The 16,104-nt window shown below is 36.3% G+C and overlaps 1 protein-coding gene across 8 annotated transcripts in view; it reads right to left on the minus strand.

Annotated features, from left to right (window-relative positions):
- PDS5B (PDS5 cohesin associated factor B) overlaps positions 1–16,104 on the minus strand; it is a 171,030-nt gene that overhangs the window by 40,691 nt on the left and 114,235 nt on the right. For all 8 annotated transcript variants that reach the window (XM_055140560.1, XM_055140551.1, XM_055140563.1 and 5 more), the window contains 4 exons: positions 13,242–13,347; positions 9,512–9,672; positions 3,130–3,253; positions 176–334 (listed from right to left, as the gene is read on the minus strand). In XM_055140560.1, coding sequence (XP_054996535.1) covers positions 176–334; positions 3,130–3,253; positions 9,512–9,672; positions 13,242–13,347 — 550 coding nt within the window. The remainder of the gene's footprint in view (positions 1–175; positions 335–3,129; positions 3,254–9,511; positions 9,673–13,241; positions 13,348–16,104) is intronic.

Below are 16,104 nucleotides of genomic sequence, written 5' to 3' on the forward strand. Positions count from 1 at the left end.
TCACCAAAAAATTAGATGATAAAGCCTATTCTCAACTTAGAGATGTTCCCATCTTATTTTTAACATGTTAAAAATAATATCAAGAAAATTAAAATCAGACAGGCAAGGGGTTATATATATTGTATCACTTCTTAGAGGAACTTTAGAAAACAACATTTTAAAGAATATAAATTACCCGATCATTCATGAGAAGATCTTTCACGATAAAAGTAGCTACCAAAGATTTCAAAGGCGCAGCAAATTGATCAGGGGCAAGAAGTGCGATATGACCAATAGTAACCAAAGGTGTTATGAGATGTTCCAGGTTGCTCGGATCTAGACTTTTATGCAGAGGCTAAAAATCAGAGAAAAAATAAATTAAACACTATTATAAATACGGAAATAAACCAATCATATGTTTTATCTTCAAATTTTAAAAATTCTAAAGTTTCAATACATATACATGGTATAAGCAGTAACTGAAGCTTTAAACTTCCACTGTGTATGTCTAGAAGGGACAATGCTTAGGTGTTTTTAATTTTCTTTATGTTAACATTTTAGAGACAGGTAACAGCAGCATCGCAGCATGGAGATCAAGTATCATATATTTTATGACTCCCACATATGATTGTTAGAGAAAACTAGGACTCCCAATATTCTATTCTACTTTCTGTGAAAATAAGGAAGCTAATGCCTGCCAATGACTTTCATGGCAGTTAAGTGAAGATATATGAATAAATTCTAGCTAGTAAAATAAGAGTCAAAGTCAGTACAAACATGCTAAGTTCATACTAAACAGTGTGTTTTACTCTTGACTTATTGTCTGGCTTAATGTCAAGGATGCAGAGTGCCTTGGAGAAGTCACTAGTTTAAGTCCATGGGCCTACACCACTGATTAGAATGCCAAACACCCAACTGGATTTTAAGGAGCAAGAAATAAATATTATATAGTCAGATACTTATTTTTTATACTCTTGTAGCATAAAATAGCACCATAACTAATAAATTATTTTATTACTGATAAGACACCCAACCATTAACATATATTTTACTATGACAGAATAATGAAGTGTTTATATACTACTGTAGAATAACACATAGGCTTAAAAAAACACTAGAAAATTGCCTCTTTTCTGGGACAGCGATGTATGTAGCACTTTCCTTGGTGGAATGAAGCCCTTGATTCAATTCCTGACATCAGAGCAAAGAAAAAAGTCTTTGGGGGACTGGTAAATAGGTCAAAGGGCTGGAGCCACAGCTGAATCCCTTACACTGTGTGGGCTCCCCCATGACCAGAAAGCAGTATGATGCCGAAGACCAGGAGTGACCTCACCCAACTCCCTGACCAATATTTGAAAGACCCAAAGGATAAAAATAAATTTTAAAAAATTAGGCTTTCCAAGGTATCAGAGCAATGTAAGGTTTAATTTAATTGAGTATGTATTTTAAAATATATTTGCAAAAGCAAAAAAAAAGAGGGGGGACTGGAACAATAGCACAGCGGGTAGGGCATTTGCCTTGCACTCGGCCAACCTGGGGTTCGATTCCCAGCATCCCATATGGTCCCCTGAGCACTGCCAGGGGTGATTCCTGAGTGCAGAGCCAGAAGTGACCTCTGTGAATTGCCAGGTGTGATCCAAAAAGAAATAATAATAATAATAATAATAATAATAATAATAATAATAATAATAATAATATATTAAAATGATTTATTCCTTTTTCTGTTCACTTTCTTTGATACAGCTACTATCAATGTGGCCAGCTGGTTTATATTTAACAAAAATCTCATAATAAATTATTTTCTATTATTTTAATGAGTATAATGATATTCCACATTAATAGGATTAAAAAGTGGAAACAATTGAAAAAGCAAAATAAATTGCCAAACCCTACATAATCTCATGAAAGCCAAACATCCCTATGAAAACTTTTCTCATAAACTAGTCAACCATGTATATCATAGTAGAGGATTACATGTCTTGCAGAGATGCGCTCTAACGATAAAAAAAAAATTTAAATGCAATTTTATAAAGATGAGAAATAGTGTAATATCAGAATGAAAACAAAGTAATGTACAAATGCAAGTTATTATTAGCACCTCTCCATTTATCAAGAGAAATAAAAATAGATTAATTTAGAAATATTTTCTATAGATGAACGTGAGTTCGCCAAAATCTTTCTTCTATACAAAAGACTATAGATATTACTATCTAAAAATTTTAAATAAATTCTTTGATATTTACAACAGCTATCTGAAAGCTGCTTTTTCTTTATCTTTTAGATCCTAAAACACATGAAAAAAATGACAAAACTGACAAATGTTTCTAAAACGACATACAGGTATTTATGGTAGCTTCATCATTAGTTCCCAAATAATCTGAGGTTACCTGAACTAAACTCATAAATTACGATTTTACAGGTCTTTTGCTTAGCTTCTATCTGCAATGAGATTTATGTTATGTACTGTAATTTATATTATTGCAATAAAACTCTAATGTTTACAAATAGCAAATTATAGAGGAAAATTTTGTTTTGTTTTTGAAACTATTTTGGGGGGTGGAGAGGAGCAATGACTGGTTTCGGGCACCACATCCAGCAGTACCCAAAGCATATTCCTGGCTCTGTGCACAGGGATCACGTCTGGCAAAGCTCAGGAAACCATATAGGATGCTGGAGATCAAACCCAGTCAGCTGCATACTGTTAAATTGAGCTGATAGTGCTTTGCCTGCTGTACTATCTCCTAGGCTTAAATACATTTTGAAAGACACTTTATATCTAACATAAAATCGAAATAGTCATTAAGCATATCACTAAATTAGTTTGATTTATAAAACTCTAACTTCCATTATCTCATAAATTTTAATATTTTACTTTTAGACCTACAAATAATCTAACTAAAAGTTGTCTATAAACATGATTATGTCTAATTATTAATAAAAATGTTTCCAAATGCAAAATGTCAAATAAAGTTAAACATATATTTGATTTCTGAATAATCAGATGTTTTTATGTTTTAACCGTAACTCATTGATACTAATTCAACTTCTGAAAACATATACCATAAAATGACAATTTCCAAATGTGGGCATTCTGTAGAATCATTAACATTTGTTTTTTAACTATAATATTAAATAAAATTTTCTCTTTACCTCAAATATCTGTGCAAACTGGGTTTCTTTACTAGAAAATATTGCATGGATACAGTGGATGGCATATTTGGCTTGACGGGGAGGTCCTTTTTTAGACTTGTGATGTAAAACAGGAAGCAGGGCTCTAAAAAATTTTTTAAGAAATCAGAAAAATCATTATGACTTCCAGTAGAATTTTCAATGTTTACACTTTTTAAGTAATGTTTTGTGAGAACAAAAAATGTCAAAACATCTACTCAAGACTCATTTCCAATGATCTGTAATTTGTCCTTATAAATATCTGTATTAAAACTATTCATATACAAGACCTTTTCTCTAATTAACAATTATTAAGTACAAATTGATGAGCCATTTTATTAAAATTATTCCCATTAGTCTTTTCTCCTTTATTTTCCAACTTAACTTCTACCATATTATATATAGATCACGTAATAGCATCTAAATTGTTCACTCAAGACTCAGGTCACCTTTCATTTTGTGGTAGAACAATTATCAAACAAAGCAAGTACAATAAAGACAAATGACACAATGAGGAGAACTTTTATACTGCTATATTGCAAAGAAAAGGTTCACATTCCTAAAAGACTAACAAAGCCATGGGAAAAAGTGACTGAACCTAAAAGGGCTAGAAAGCTCTCCAAAAGAAGGTATTTCAAATTAGTCTATGATGAATGAACAGAGATATTTACATTTAAAAAAATGAACAACTAAAACTGCAGTAAGAGGATTTCTGTTTCTGATCTGAACCTGTATCTGAAACTCGAATTACTCTTCCTCTTTAATGAATTAGAAGAAAAGATATGTTCAAGGTTTCAGCTAACAAACAATAGCAGTACTGTACTACAATCCCTGAAAGGGAAAAAAAAGCATTATCAGAAGGCTCCAACATCAGCTCCCACCCTACTGGGGGTAGTTTCCAGAATGCAGTGTAAGCAGCAGTAAACCAAGCAAATGTGGTGGTTGTACAGAGTAGTGGGAAAACAAAATGGGAATTTAGGGAAGCCAGAGCAGCTATACATACTTTCTAGGAAAAGATATTAGAGAACAGAAGCTACAAAGAAAAAAAAAACCAAAACTCAAGTTTTGAAAATCTAAAGAGAGATTCTGAGTCTTTGGTTGAATACCATCAGTTATCATGCACTGGAAAAAAAAAAAAAAACACCTTAAGCCAAAGCATAGGACATCCTCTGCAAAAATTTTCTGTAGTGTTAATAATAATTCAAGTTTTCAACAGCCACTATAAAAACATCTTGTAATATATAGTCAGGGAAAATAATAGATCCAGAAAATGTCACAGATGAGACAAAGATACTATAGTTGTTATAATTATGTTCAATATGCCCAAAGTGTGTTTGTGTGTGTATTGGGGTGGAGGGGTGCGGGGGGGGGGTGTTTAAGGGGGACGGGGGCTGAGAATAATATGTCCACAAGAAATACATAGAAAAGAAAGCGAGGGTGAGGGCACAGAGACAGTAAGGGATTAAGCCACAGGCCTAACACAGGTGGACCTCCCAGTCTGATCCCTAGCACTGTACAGTCCCCTGAGCATCACCATGTAACCCTAACACCACAGCGTTCTTGCAGCACCACATCCTTGTGCCCTTACTCTCACCTGCTGACCAAATTGGCTGAGAAACACCAGGAAGGACAACTGGGCCTTCTGAAACTCTTTAGGAGGCCCTCCCCTCAAAAATTAATGAGTAAGTCACTGTCACAGTCATCCCATTGCTCATCGATTTGTTCGAGCAGGCACCAGTAACGTCTCTCAATTGTGAGACTTATTTGTTACTGTTTTTTGGATAGCACAGTGGTAATGAGTAAGTAATAAAAATAATTCAAGGTTTGAATTTAAGAAAGAAACCATGCTATAATGGATATGAAACCACAGGCACTGGAGACAGCAGGCCTACATTCAAATCATCATTCTGTTACTTGCTAAAGGACCTACAGAACCACTGACATCAGCGAACATCATATTCTCTTTTCAGAAGATCAGGACAACTCCAGCATTTCACTGTGCTGTCTAAGGACTGAGTAAGATTGTCCAGTAAGCAGGCATTCAGTATGTGACACAGACAATGCTGTATATACAATGTATCCAATACTAATCAGACCTGAACAGGAGAGTCATGGCAACTTTCCAACAGGAAATTTATACTGAACTCTAAAAACTAAGAAGTCAACTCTAACAAAGTTTCTTTTACTTCCTGAAAAAAAAAAATACAAAGCTATAAAATTGTCCTTTTAAAAATACAAAGCTAACTTTCAATTACCATTTAGATAATAATTTTTTCCATTTGTCATCTGTTTATAGAACTCATTCAGTTCAAAAAAACAGAAAGCAACAAAACTGTACCCAAATCAAAAGAGCTGACTTAGCCAGTCTCCTCTTGATAAAAAGGCAATATATAATTTTTCCATATAAAGAAGCATGCTATCCCAACTGCAACTAGACAAGTGGCTAAATGTGACGTAATGAGGTAAAACTATCTGAGACTCTTTCTAGAATAAGGTATACAGAATAAGCAGGAAGTCATAAAGAATAAAGACTTGGGCCAGAGAGATAGTATACTGGGTGAGACAGTTGCTTCGCACGCAAGCAATCTAGGTTTGACTGCTTGTATCCCACATAGTCCCTATAGCCCAGCCGAGAGTGAGTGATTCCTGGGTACAGAGCCATTGCAAGCCCTGAACACAGCTTGGGGTGACAAAATAATAATAATAATAATAATAATAATAATAATAAAGATCCACTCTTCTTTTGAGCTTTTTTATAATCTTGAACAATAATCAACAATTAGTGGAGAGCAGCAAGATAATACTTTCCAACTCTTAGAAATACTGAAACACACACCAAATACACTATTACTAGAATCTAGAGTCCAGAGATAAACTCTCAGACATATATAGTTACTAGAAGACAAAGGAGCTGGGTGCAAGAAGCAGAAAAGGAAAAACCACTTAAACACACGATGAAGGGAAAACTTGGTAGCCACAGAGAAATAATGAAACTGGATCCCATATGCCATACACAAAGCAAATTCAAAGTGAATGAAAGACTTCAAGATTAGAGTAAAATCCAGAAAACACACTGAACAAAATATAGGAATTCTCTTGGATATGAACTTCAGAGGTCTCGTCAATGATTTGACTTCACTGGCAAAGATAACGAAAGAAAAAGCAACAAATGGGACTGCAGCAAACTAAAAAGTTTTTACATGACAAAAGAAACAAGTTGTATTAATTAAAATTAAATATCTGCACACAGATACAGGGCTAATATCCTAAATATACAAAGAACTCACAAAGCTTAGTGACAAGAGGGAAAATGGAGATGAGCAGCCACTTCCCTGAGAATATAGGGATGGCCAGTAGGCATATGAAATGGCAATTACTGTCACTTCTCAGGAGATGCAAATCAAAGGACAAGATACTTTCTCACACCAGTACAGAGTTTATTCTGGAGATGTATGTAATGTTGTTGGCAGGAATGTGATGAAAAAGGAGCCCTCATTCACTGTTGGGGAGAATGTCCTTTAATTCAACCTCTATGGGAAATAGGATGTAAGTGTGTAGACTTCCCACGCCCCCAAAAAAAAGAGACTAGAATTTCCTTATGGCCCTATGATTCCACTTCTTGGCATCTACTTTCCAAACACAAAAACATTAATTTGAAAATATATATGCATACCTAAGTTCATTACAGTAGTAAATACAAGAGCCAGTTATGGAAACAACTCAAATGTCCAATGGCAGGTGAATGGATAAAGAAACTGTGACATACACTAAATGCTAAGCAACTATGGAAAATGACATTTTTCAGTTCAATGTAGCTTGGAAGGACATGGACTGTATCATGTTAGGCGAAGTAAGTTTGAGGGGGAAAAGACAAATATCAGATGATCTCATTCATCTGTGGTACACAAAAAAAAGAAACACAGAAACAGACAGCATCAAATGATAACATGTTCCTGGCCTTGGATTATAAAGCAGATTACCAAGCAGTGTAGAGGTAGAGAAAGACATAGACTAGAAGTAAATAGGGGTGTCCTGGTGAAGGTTAGGGGTCATAACTTTGTACATCAAGCCATAAATATTAATAGCATTACAACAAGTTAGCTACAATACAATAATTTTTTAATGTCAAAAGATATACTATTAAGAATTTATAATAAAATAAATAAAATTTAATAAATTATTTCAAATGATAGCCGGCCTGCCACAGAACCTGTAGAGGGACAAGAAAAGGGGGCCCTGCAGGGCTGGAGCAATAGAACAGCGGGTAAGGCGCTTGCCTTGCATGCAGCGACCTGGGTTTGATTCCCAGCATCCCATATGGTCCCCTGAGCACCACCAGGAGTAATTCCTGAGTGAAGAGCCAGGAGTGACCCCTGTGCATCAACGGGTGTGACCAAAACAGCAAAAAAAAAAAAAAAAAGAAAGAAAAAAAAAGGAGGCCCTGGAATGGAAGGGACTCCTTACAGAGTCCTAAAACCGTCAAGAAAAACCACACTGGGGGGTTGGGAGGAGTCATTCATGCTCACTAGTTTTCAAAGGAACCTATGTGATGTGTCTCCCAAAGAAATACAATTTCTGCTATGCCTGTCAAGTTTCTTAGGCCCTGACCCTTTAGTTATCTCTGACTTAATGACCTCTGGATGTGGTGAGGTCTTCCTGATGTGGAGTGAGCTTCAGAGTGAAGTTAACTGGATCCATCTCAGAGCAACCTCTACAGAGATAGGAAGCTGGAGACATACCAGAATCTGAGGGCAGTAGGGATTTCTAAATTTTAACTTAATGGGACCTTTGGGTTGGAACAAGAAGACTGGACAAAGAGAGGAGTCTTTGAAGTATGGAAAACAACTTTAAAAATCCATCCTGGGCCTGAGAGAGAAAATACAGGGTATAAGGTGCTAGCCTTGCACATGGCCAACACCAATTTGATCCCTGGCATCCCACATGATTCTCTGAGCAACTCTAGAAGTGATCCCTGAGCATCAAGCCAGGAATATATAGCCCCAAAACAGAAACAAAGCAGTCTTTCAGTCATTTGATTTTGGTAAAAGAATACCCAGTAGGACAGAGATGGAAGCAGCCAGCACTGGTGGAATGTGTACAATGAAGTGAGCAACAGGAAAAACACTTCAGCAAAGAGTCAGGTCTAAATTTGTATGGGTGATTTCAAACTGGAGAGACAGCTTATGAAGATAATTAGAATGAAAATAAGGTTTATCACTGTGAAGTTTCTCTATCAGGAAAACCCTCATTAAGTTTATTAACCGGACCCAAAATACAAAAACACACACTGAGATAAAGTCTTTTTATTGTGAGAAATACGGAAAATTTTTCAAAAGTTCCTCATCTCCTCATACTCACATCAAACTCATATTGAAATAAATCCCTACAAATATAAGGAGTATGAGACAGGTCTTAAGTGCTTTAACTGTTCAGATGTAGTCCCACATTGGAAAGAATCCCTATGAATGTAAACAATGAGAGCAAGCCTCATTAGATATGAAACACACACTGGAGAAAAACCCTATGAATGTAAGGAAAGAAGCAAAGCCCTCAGTAGCACAATTCACTTAAAGTCATGACAGGGGTCCACTGGAAAAACGGTCTACAAATTATGGAAACAGAAAAATTTCCTTCAGAATCTTTTACTATATCCCAGCAATGGATTCACTGAGACTATAATAGCAAGAAAGACTAGAATTTTTAATATGGGAAGTCACTCGAGAAAAAAAAAAACATTAATTTAAGGTATCTGAGAAAACTGTAGCTCTGCTACATTTTATTTACTGTTCTTTCACTGAGAAAAACTTAATGTAAGAAATGCTTACTCATCATTTTCAAAGATTGGTACTCATCCCTATCAAATATGGGTTGATTCAATCAAGAGAAGAAGAACAAAAGATGATTATTCCCTGGCTTCCTGCTCATGGTGCCAAGTAAAAGCACTGCACCTTTGAAATTTCTAACCTAATATCCCTAATAGCAAAGAAATATAAACAGTACTATAGTGTTCCAGCAAAAATTCACTTGGAATTTCCCACTGGACCTTAAGTTCACATAAATCATTCTCTCCGTGGTATAAAATACCAATGATGATTCTATAATAAATCTGTATTCATCAAAATCTTAAGGCAAAATTATTTCAAAAATAATGTATTCTGTGTTCACTTCCCATTTTCATGAGTATTTTAAAATAAAAACTTAAGCTTTCTCCAAGAAAACACAATCTAAACTGCACAGTGAGGCACAGGGTAACCGACACACTTTCCTCAAAAAATGAAATTCCAACTGAAACATATAAAACAAAAAACAATATTCCCCCACCCCCAGATTTCCGCAGAAATTCACCATAAGAAATTCAACTCACGATCTGATATGTGGAAAGTCCTCTTCAATTTTGCTCCCTGTGTTTTTGAAAATTTGGAGTGCAGCTTCTGCTACTTTTTCATCATCCATTTTCAGACAAGCCAGAAGAGACTCAAACGTCTCAGCAGAATGAAATGAAATTGGATGTGTAAATGAGAGTACCTACAAAAACAATGATTAAAATGGTTGCAAACTCATTTCATCTTTGTACTAAGACAAAATATTATTAGATACTGCAAATCAAATACAAACATAATTATGCTGAAAATAAATGAAGGTTCTATAAATAAAATTTTTAAGTGAACTCCATTTTAAATAGTAATTCTTTTCACTGCATGAAGACTACCTGATCTAAAGCTGATGTTCCAAAGTATGTTTGGCCTATTGCCCCCTTTTCAAAAAAAAAAAAAAATCACTATTACTCCAATTGTACCTGAAACTACTATTACTCCCTGAGATCATTCCTGTGTCCTTCCAGGGGACAGTCCCACCCACTTCAGGAAAAACTAAAAACATCCTTTCTTTCAAAATAAAATTACATAGAAATGTAATTCTAGTTTTAAAATGACTTGGATTTTGATTGTTTGGGGATTTATTTTTGTTAAGAAGAAAAAGGGTTAAAAAAAAAGAAGAAGGGTTAACAAAAACACTTTACTCTTCCAAATAAAAGGTTATCAGGGGCTGGAGTAATAGTAGAGGAGGTAGGATGTTTGCCTTGCATGCAGCTGACCCTGGTTCAATCCCCAGAATCCCATGTGGTCCCCCAAGTACCAACCAGAAAGTTCCCCAAGCACTGCCAGGAGTAATTTCTGAACAGAGAGCCAGGAGTTAACTCCTGGGCATTGCCAGGTATGGCCCAAAAAAACAGAAAAATATTTGAGGAAAAAACCAAAGAAAAAGAAAAAAGAAAAAGGAAAGGAACAAAGCAAATAAAGGTTATCAGAAGAGCCTGGTGAGTAACATTTTTTGAAACAAAGAATCTAGAAAAGGGGCTAAAGTACAACAAATCAACATTCATGGCATCAACAGCAGAAGAGTGATAAAGGAAAAAACATAAAGCAACACATAGGCTTTAGCATACATACAGGTTTCTACAAACTATAATCTATCTTCAATAGAGCCAAAGAAAGTAAATGAGGACAGGGTGAGAATTCAAATTCTGCTGAAACTAAGTAAGCATGCAGGGAAAATCCAATTAGATTCTCCGCCACAATATAGTTCCAAAATAAAATTTCATATGCTTTGTTTCAGATTCCAAAATCAAAATTAATCAACAGTCTGGCGGTTTTTCTTTTTCTTTCTCTTTTGCGGGGCTGGAGTGGGACTGACTCCCTATATGGTGGGTGCTGGGGGAACCAACTTGGCTCCAGGGTGCCAAGCATGTGCCCTCTGGGCTACCGCCAAGCCCAAGACTGAAAAGCTTAAAATACACAAGTGGAATCAAATGTGGCAAACAAAAACCAAGCAAACAGAAATGTTAATGTAATATTTTTATAAAATTTAGAAGAAAATAAAAAGAGTAAGAGAATAATAAAGTCAAAATAGAAAAGTTACAATGTATGAGTGGAAAAACTTTCAAAAAACTTCAATAGCATTGCTAATATTCTGAATTAACTTTTCTTTTTCTTTTTTTTTTCTTTCTTTTTTATTTTTCTTTTTGGGTCACACCCAGTGAGGCACAGAGGTTACTCCTGGCTCTGCACTCAGGAATGACCCCTGGCAGTGCTCAAGGGACCATATGGGATGCTGGGAATTGAACCCGGGTCGGCCGCGTCCAAGGCAAATACCCTACCATCTGTACTATTGCTCCAGCCCCCTTGCTAATAAATCAATCTTTGTAATAAACGTTTTTTATATCAAATATGTCCTATTAAAAAGCAAAGAAAATTAAAAGCTTAACTAAATCAGGGGTTTTTTTGTTTTGCTTTGTTTTCTTGAGCCACATCTGGCTTACTCAGGGCTTACTCCTGGCTCTGCACTCAGAAATTAGTCTTGGAAGTGCTTAGGGGACCATGTGCAATGTAGGGATTGAACCCAGGTCAGCCGTGCTCAAAGCAAGCACCCTACCCATTCCACTATCACTCAGCCCCCGAATCAGTTTGGGTGAAAAAAAAAAATTGATATTAGAAAATGAGTTAAGAATAAAGATAACAAATTTACTAAGGAAACAAATGATTAACATATCAAATATATACATCACTAGTAATAATTATGCAAAACAAAGTATTTTTTCATCAAGTTAGCAAATCTCTTTAAAAGGTACACCACACTGGTGCTGGGGTAGGTTCAAGGGCTGAAACTGCATGCTTTGCATGTGGAAATCCTGGATTCAATCCCGGGAGGTGTCAAAAGCAACCCAAATACTACCTGTACCAGGAGCAGATGCCTGAAAACATCTAGGTGTGGCCCCAATACAAAACAAGATACAACTCTAATATTCCCGTGTTTGCAAAGATGAGAGATAGATGACTTTATATACTACTGATAATATATGGGTAGAATTTCTCAGCAAAGGAATTTGACTGTGTGCATGTAGCACTGTAATCCCATTGTTCACCGATTTGCTCGAGCAGGCACCAGTAACGTCTCCATTGTGAGACTTGTTGTTACTGTTTTGGTTATCGAATACACCACGGGTAGCTTGCCAGGTTCTGCCATGTGGGCGGGATATTCTCGGTAGCTTGCCAGGCTCTCCGAGAGGGACAGAGGAAACAAACTCGAATCGGCCAAGTGCAAGGCAAACACCCTACCTGCTGTGCTATTGCTCCAGTATTTTGAAAATAGTTCTCCTCTCTGGCCTAGTAACGCCACAGAGAGATACAACACAGACTAAATATATTTTAGTGCCAATTATTAAAACAAAAAAATTTTTCATTTAAATATCTAAAAGAAAAACAGTTGAGAATAATGTATGACAATGACTACAAAATATCAAAATCACCACTTTAAAGTATCATGAGCACCTTTTGTCTGAGCCAAATCCTGTGCTAGGAATTTTAGGTACATAATTTAATATAGTGCTCCATGAGATATTATCTCACTCACAGATGAAGAAGTACAAGTAATCAAATTGCCCCAAAACAAACATCTTAATAAATGACAGCTAATAATCAGATTTTTTTTGACACTCTTTAAAAAACAATGTCAATGTTTTCTGGGGCCAATGAAGATAAAACAATGGATGAAGCTTGCAAATGGTCAGCCGACCAGTTCGATCCCCAGAGCGGTCCAGCAGTGGCAGTGCAAAGACAGGAATAAGCCCTCAATACCACTGCATGTGGCCCAAAAACCAAAACCAAATAAACAAATAATTTTTAAAAAATAAAGGACACATTATATATGCTACATTACAAATAGTCTCCAAATTTAGTATTTTCTAAATTGTCAACAATGAATATTTTTTAAAACAGTACTCTGTTTTGACTTACAAAATAAAATGTAGCTTTAGAAAAACTGTCTCATTCTGTGACCTTCTCTGCTCTCCAATGAAATCCATACGCTATAATTCACTATATTAATAAGAGGCTAGATTAGATAACTTACACCTTAAAATATTTAACTTTCAGGCTGTAACTAATACACACTTCCAAATTACCTAAAAAAAAAACATAGAAGTTTACTTTTTTGGTTTTATAAACCTAGGAGGCAAACCTCAAAAGACAGAAAATAGAAATTCTGCATGTCTAACAATAATCTGATCAGGATTTCATCTCTCCATAAGCATATTTTACCTTGAGTAATTCCAGACCGGCTCTGATGGCTTGATCAGTCGGGACACCCTCATCTTCATCATCTGCTGTCCCATCAATTGATTTATTCACTTGTTTAATAAGAGCACTTAAGTATGACAAAAAATAAAATTATTGAGCAGATTAACAACAAAATAGAATTGTTTAACATCAAGGTCTGAGGATGATACATACAGGTATCTCCAAATCACATTCAAAACTGGTATAGCTGTTTTTGAAACTTTATTGTACAACATAAAACTGTCATACTTTAACACTTCTTTTCAAAAACACTATTTTCCTCTATTCATTCACACAAAGTCAAATGCCATATGCTCTGCTTATGTTTATAGTTCTACTTGTAACATTTTTATTCTTACATATTCCATGAAAGGCCTATGTCCAAATAAAAGAATGGTAAAACGTTTTCTAAGTCTCTAAAATCCTTTACTGCCAGAGTAACAAAACAATATATACTGAAAATAAGGAGTAGATGGCAACAGTGAGCATTTTGAAGCTATTAACTAAATATTACTGGGCCAGAAATACAAAAGCCTGCTCCTTGAAAGTACAAAAATACGTAAGCAACATGTAATAACACCTCACTAACTCTAAAATTATTTGAAAAACATTAGAAAAGGGGAAAAGTGTGAAAGTGTCTAGTGAAAAAAGACTGTAATACTGTAACAATATCTAAATGCACTGTCAATTGTCTTTTAAAAAATCATTCAAAGAAGTAGGTAATATTTTGCAGCAGGTTTGGAAACACAGCATCTATTAAGATACAAGAAAATTCAACTATTCCTTAAATTATTTTGTAGATCTATCTCTATAAGAACATAAGTATTTAAGCAAGAAGGTCTAACTGAAAGCATGAAGCCACTTTAGATCTAGAGGCCAAAAATAAGAAAACAAATTCATAAACAAAGCTAAAAGGGGAACACAAAGAAAAGGTCAAGATAAGACATAAACTTCTTAAGTCAACACTCAGAAACAGCATTTCTAAAGGGATACAACAGAGCTAATAACAAAAGCCCAGACACACACACACAGACACACACTTATGGGCCGCACCGGCAGTGCTCAAGACTGGCAGGACAAAAGTCCTGAGCAAGAGACACACACACACAGACACTCTTACTTGTGGGCCACATTGCAGTGTTTGAGGCAAAAGCCCTGACTGGCAGGACGAAAGTCCTGAGAGCCTGAGTCTTTCTTCCCCCCTCCCCCTCCCCTATTCCCTCCCCCTTCCTCTCCCTCTCCCCAGGACAAAGGCCCTGAGCACCATATGGAGTGTGGAGTGACAGGGACTGAATCATGTAAGGCATGTACAACACAAGTGCCCTACCCACCATACTATTTCTCTGGCCCTAACATAGTTAAACTTTTTAAAATCTGACGCTCAGGGCTTCTGTCCTGCCAGCCTTAAGCACTGCCAATAAGGCCCACAAGTAAGTGTGTGTGTGTCTGTGTGTCTGTACTGCCAGTTGTGGCTCCTCTTCCAAAAATATCTATGGGAAGGGCCAAAGTAATATGGGCAGGGCACATGCTTTGCATGGAGGAGCTCAGGGTTTGATTCACCCTGAGTCAATCAACCCCTGAGCACAGAGTTGGTAGTAGTCTCCAAGAATGGCTAGCTGTGACCCAAAAACCAAAACCAAAAATAAAATGACAGAGCACCAAAGACTGAAAGGTAAGAGCAACTCCTAGGAAGAGTCAGGTGAGTAAATTCTTCCTCGAGACAGTAATAGTTGGTGTGGTGGCTAGTGAGGAGGTCTCTAGAAGCAGAATTTCTTCATTTAAATGCAAACTGCTACTTCCTAGGGATTTGAAAGTTATGGAAAAGTCTGCATGACTCACTGTTCCTTATCTGTAAAAATGGGAATAATAGTATTTCTTGTCTCATAAATAAGTGAAAACAGTAACACAGAGAGTAATGCCAGACACATGATAAGCACTGTTACTGCTACTAATTTTTTATACCCTACCATCCTCTCTCACCCTACCACCCACTAGTCTTCCAAAGCCAGAGGTCCGTTTGGGTCCTCATCTTCTGACTGTCCACATTACTATTTCTAAAAACCTTCATCTGACTTTCAAAACACTTCTATAAACTGTTCTTACATTTACATAAATTCTTTACAAAAATAAAATAAAAATTCCAAGGGACCAGTGAGATAGTCTAGTGGTTAAGGAACATGCCTTGATACAGCCGACCCCAGTTTAAGCCTCGGCATGAAGGTCACCCGAGCATCGTATGATGAGCTCAGGGGAACCCCAAACACCAGGGAGGTGGGGGCAGCAGGTCATCCCCAGCATGCTGCAGTGCATTCTCGGCTCTCCATTCAACTGTACACATGGCACTGAGACTCACTGAGGGGCCCTCTGGGTTTATTTAGTACAGCTGGAGAGACCCAGAACTTTTTTTTCAATTTTTAAAAATTTAATTTAATTTTAAAGTCCAAGATATTATCTATGATCTTCCCTTGCCCCCTTTTGTTAAACAAAATCATCTGATCGAGGAACTAATTCATTTTGTTTTGCATTAAACTCAACTTGCCTTGATTTGGGAAGGGGAAGTAAAAAAGCATTTTCCAGATAAAAGCACATCCTTTCTCACTTCTCTCAAAACAAGCTCCTTCACTCATTTAAGATAGTACTACTATATACTTTATCATTTGAACTTGAACATTTATACCACTGAATTTGAACTCTTAAATTCTATATCACCTTTACTCCCTCTTTCTAGTAAAACGGTCCATTTTATTATCTCTGTTCTTTAAAAAACTTCCTCAAACAGGGCCAGAGAGATAAAAGAGCAGGTAGGGAGGGGCTGGGGCAATAGCACAGCGGACAGAGCGTTTGC

This window comes from Sorex araneus, chromosome 1 (genome assembly GCF_027595985.1).
Source record: "Sorex araneus isolate mSorAra2 chromosome 1, mSorAra2.pri, whole genome shotgun sequence".
Lineage (NCBI taxonomy): Eukaryota > Metazoa > Chordata > Mammalia > Eulipotyphla > Soricidae > Sorex > Sorex araneus.